The following is a 5149-nucleotide window of genomic DNA, read 5'->3' as shown; positions in this document are numbered from 1 at the left end:
CGATCGCCCACTCGTACATCCTGAAGGCGATCGCAGACCTCGGGCTCGGGCGTCGGTTCTACGACTTTGTCCGCTCCTTCCTGACCCGGCGCAGGGCCGTCCTCCGCGCAGGATACTTGGTGTCGGAAGAAGTCGAGCTCGGACAGTGGGGAACTCTCCAGGGGTCCGTCCTCTCGCCGACGCTCTTCAACCTAGTGATGATCGGGCTCTCCGAACGACTCTCGAGGATCGACGGGCTAAATCACACCATCTATGCGGACGACATAACGATCTGGTGCTCCGCGGGGTCGGATGGCTTCATCGAATCCGCCCTGCAGGAGGCCATTGAAACTGCCGAGTCCTACCTTGAACACACCAGTCTCAAGTGCTCCCCCACCAAGTCGGAGCTGTTGCTGTACTTGCCCAAACGCCGTGGCGCCAAGCCCAAAGGGTAGAAACCTCCGGCCGAACGCAACATCACACTCCGCATAAGAGACGGTCGTATAGTTCCCAGGGTAGATTCCATCAGGGTCCTGGGTATGATCATCGAGTCCCGCGGAACCAACACCCTAACGGTGCAGAAACTAATGACTAAGACTGAAAATGCAATACGACTCGTACGTAGAGTGGCCAACCGGCACCACGGCCTGAAAGAAGACAACCTACTGCGTCTTGTACATGCGTTTGTTCTCTGCCACTTTACCTATGTCGCCGCCATACACAATTGGCTACTTGCGGAGCGCGACAAACTCAACGGCCTTATTCGAAAGGTTGTGAAACGAGCCCTCGGCCTCCCTATATCACCACTTCCACGTATAAACTCATCGAGCTCGGCGTGCACAACACGCTAGAAGAGATCGCCAAGGCTCAGGAGCGAACGCAGATGATCCGACTCACGACCACCAAGGCGGGCCGCCACATTCTGCGCGAGCTCGGCTTTTTCTCCTCGATGACCAGGGATCCCCCAGATTTGACGCCGGTCCCCCGCGAGATCCGAGACCTTATCACGATCCATTGGCGCACCGACGGGGGGGGGGGATTCGGGGGTTGTAATCCCCCCCCCCCCCCTGTGGCCGACTTAACCCCCGCTTTTGTTTAACCCCTTCTCTTTCCTTACGCATTTGAGTACTGCAACTAAGAAGCAAGACGCGCAATCGTCTGCACACTCGCAAAAAGCGAATTTTTTTGATAATTTCCCGTGAAGAAATCGAAATTAGTGCTGTTTAGGTGGCATTGGCAAACTGTCACCCCCCCCCTGGCAGAGGTCCTGGGTGCGCTACTGTCACGATCGCTCCCATTCCGCGAAATATGCATCCCGACCTAAACCGAGGCAGGCGCCTTGCGCGAGCGACCGCCCTTCTCAGGCGCACAGACATGAAAACGAACGATATCTCTTTCGTGGACGCCGCTGCCTATCGCAACAACCGAGCCTTCGCCTCGGTCGCGGTCTCATCCTCGCAGCGGATCCTCAACTCCGCCACGATCCTCACTCGAGAGCCCGAAATAGCGGAGCAAGTAGCCATAGCCCTAGCTATGCTCGACAGCAAACGGAATGTCATCTACAGCGACTCCAGACCGGCCATCAAAGCCTTCGAACGCGGTGTCGTCTCGGACCAAGCGTTACGCATCCTCAGCAGCGCGGATCAGAGTACCCTGAAGCACCACACCGTCATCTGGTTCCCCGCCCATCTCGGACGGGTGCCGGGTGGCGTCGGGTGCCCCGCCAAACCTCAAAGAGATCGCCCACGACGCAGCGCGTGCGCTTACTGCCCGCGCCGTCCCAGGGCAACCTCACCTCGCCGAGATATAGACCAACCGGGATGAACCCATTACGTATAATGAAATCACCAAACATTTCTACCTTGGACGCCGCATCTTTCCGCCCCCACACCCCAACCTAACAGACCGCAAGCGCTAACCCTACGCTTATTACAAACAGACACGTACCCAAACCCCGCCAAACTCCACGTTGTCTATCCTGACGCGTACCCCAGCGACATGTGCCCATCGTGCGGATACACGGCGACACTCACACACATGCTCTGGGAGTGTAGAAACGCTCATCCCGACTCTACCTCGGACAAGTGGGAGAAGTCCCTCATAAGCTCGCTTCTCGCCGACCAGCAATGGGCCGTCCAGCAGGCCCACGAAGCGGCCGCCAGGTATTCCCTGTCGGTCCCTACGTGGGAGACGCCCACTACGCCCTACGTCCTGCAGGACCCAAATAAAGTTTGTCCAGTCCAGTCCAGTCTATTGGACACTTATACGTATGTTTAAATATCTTGTTGCGAGGTTTTGTGTCTACAAGCAGTGAACTTTGTTTCCAGCGACTCTTTTTTTCCTTTTAGCGAGTTGTATATTCGCATTTGTATATTCCATTCTATCTTCGCATTTCTAATGTATATTTTGCAGAGCTCCTGCTTTTTATATGTACTCACTAATGCGACTATAATCTCGGTGTAATTACAATACACGACCGGTAACAGCTGCTCCTGCGCAATCTATTGCAACGAAGGACAGCGTCATTGAGGTTCTCCCTGGCCGTTGCATATGTGCAAAAATGTAAACAAGGTTCTTGAATGACAAAGATTCATCAAAATATTTGTCCTCAACTTAATCATTTCATGGCCTTTACGTTTTTCATGTCAGCTGCATGCACTGCTTTGCTGGTTTCGAACTGATATAGTCCTAAAGTTCGTGTGATATTTTCTTTACTTATTGAATAGACGAAAAAAAAAAACGCGGCAGCATTGATATCAGTTATTTCTGCCACAATGTTTGGGACATACGAATATATTCTTTTATGAAAAAATACATATTTTGCGTGACAGTGCGTAGCGTTCAATAATTCGTTTGCAGCATCTAATATACAATGCATATGGCAATGCATAGTATTCATGAATTTGATCCCTCGACGAATTCTATAGGTGGTATTCACGTGAAGTCACGGCAGAGCAGTTTGGCGGGCGCTGTAGCGGAAAAGGCACAAGCTGCATTGGCCACTATGAAACCGCCATATTTTTGGGGAGCCGGTGTCAACAAAGCCTATCTCCGCTGTTGAAGCGCTGCCGATGTGTGTGTTTTTTTACTTTAGGAGGAGTCACTAAAGTGCCTATCTTTTGCAACTTTGCAAGCATGAATGCCAGCCCCTCATTAATGCACTTAAGCACGTACGCGAAGAATTTAGAGGCCGGTGTGAAGGTGCGCTACGTCGAGAAAGTGGAGCTTTGCGGTGGCGTCGATCCACTTATGCTTACTGGCAAAGAGGCGTCAGTTGATCTCGCGCTCGTACCCAAGGTAGAACTTTCTGATATTAAGGACTACCTTGTGCACGCTACAAGCTTCATAACTAACGAACAGCTGAAAGCAAGAAAATCTCTAGAGTCACACAACTATTTGACCAGCGGCTTTGTTCAAGAACCCCGGCTGAGAAGACACGGCGAGCACATCATTGTGCGCACGAAGGTAAGACAATCTAAAACGCTACATCAGCTAGTCGCTCTTTGTATTACCGGGTAACAGGTAATACTTGCAAATGTGTGTGACAGGAGTGTGATTCGTGTTCGGAATGTTTCGCTGCGCAGCGAAACATCGTAGCACTTTCTTATGCTCCTTGATAGTACATGAAGATTGCAGGAGTAGGCTTTCGCACTGCGCAGCGTCCAGCAACGCAGTGCCTTCCGGAGTTAAGGGAGCGAAAACGATACCAAAGAAAATCGTTTGTACGCAACATGTCAGCTACCACCATGATGCACCTTTAGAAACACTTGCTGTTTAGCGGCTACTTCCAGCTGTTCACCTTGCTCCAGCCCTCTCCCCCCCCCCCCTCTTTTTTTTTGCAAATTCCCGTCACCTGCCGAAGCGTTTACTAAGTTCTACAAATTATCGCTACCGGCGAGGCCGCGAGCTTTGCATACGTATGCGCAGTTGCGATTCGATTGTGCAAGCATAAAACCACTCGCTGGTGTTTTGCTTATTTACACTCATGGATACACCTACATTAGTTTCACTCACTGATGATGTAGTAACTCGCCTTGCTTTTTGTGCCTGTGTTCTCAGCATGCATAGAATCAGCAGTTAAATAGAACACTTCCTCCGTTTGCAGGTAAACCACTCCCAGGCAATTTCCACTCAGCCACTCGAGCCATGGCTTCTTGTCAAGCAGGATGGAATGGTCGAAGCTGCACACTGCACGTGTATGGCCGATCTCGGCGAAGCCTGCTCGCACATTGGTGCACTGCTCTTCTATTTAGAAGCAGCTTCAAATTTTCGTGATGGTCATGCTTGCACTGATAAGAAAAATGCATGGCTGCCTCCGTACTCAAGTACTGTGCCCTGTGCGCCACTTGCACACATTGACTTTGCATCAGCTACCACCAAGAAAAGGCGGCTGGATGGACATCGATCATCATCCTCAAAGAAACCAGCCACCACTATTGAGAGGCCTTCACAGAACGAATGGAAGGCCTTTCTCGACAGAATTAAGAAGGCTGGCAAATATTCTGCAGTGTTTGCACTGAAAAAGGACTATTGCGAGGAGTTCAATCCCTGTGCAAGTGAAGCACTCCACTGCTCTTTTCGGACACTTGGCAAGAGACAAGCCGTTGTCAAGGGATGCGATGCTGGAGGAGTGCGCAATGTTTGCCCAGGTGTATGTTGTAGAGCCAAAGGTATTTATATTTCCATTGAATGATAGCTTTATTGATATAAAGTAACTACATGTTGCATGACAGACAAGGCACTGTTAAATGCTTGAAACTACCAGTGTTTACATTGCCCAACCTGAATGGTTGCTGCTAGCTAAGTGCAGTTTTGTGATCATGTACATTGAATTAGTGTGAAAAGCCATTCTATTGACAATACAGGTCTGTAAAGGTGTGGAAGCGGCAACGAGAGGTCAGTCGGCCTCAGCAACGTGGTTCGCCTTCAGAGCAGGCCGGGTCACGGCATCGACAGCCCACGCAGCTTGCCGAACGACCTTGACTCAGTCATCTGTGAGCCTGGTGAAGATCTGCTACCCTGAGGAGAGCAAGTTTTCTTCTGCTGCAACTAATTGGGGTCTGCGCAAGGAGGACACTGCCAGGAACCAATATGTTGCTGAAGCATCCAGCCAGCACAAAGAGTTTGTTTGCAACAAGTCTGGATTGCATATTAGTTCACATGAGCCCCA

At 50.8% G+C, this 5149-nt stretch overlaps 1 protein-coding gene across 1 annotated transcript in view; it reads left to right on the top strand.

The window, feature by feature from the left end:
* The window catches only part of LOC119444431 (uncharacterized), a 20578-nt gene extending 17492 nt beyond the window's left edge, over nt 1–3086 (top strand). The window contains exons 4-5 of the mRNA XM_049664589.1: nt 95–379; nt 3074–3086. Coding sequence (XP_049520546.1) covers nt 95–379; nt 3074–3086 — 298 coding nt within the window. The remainder of the gene's footprint in view (nt 1–94; nt 380–3073) is intronic.
* Nucleotides 3087–5149: the final 2063 nt, after the last annotated feature.

Source organism: Dermacentor silvarum, chromosome 3, assembly GCF_013339745.2.
Source record: "Dermacentor silvarum isolate Dsil-2018 chromosome 3, BIME_Dsil_1.4, whole genome shotgun sequence".
Lineage (NCBI taxonomy): Eukaryota > Metazoa > Arthropoda > Arachnida > Ixodida > Ixodidae > Dermacentor > Dermacentor silvarum.
Note: the sequence above shows the minus strand (reverse complement) of the source record. Positions and strands in the feature narration are given on the sequence as shown.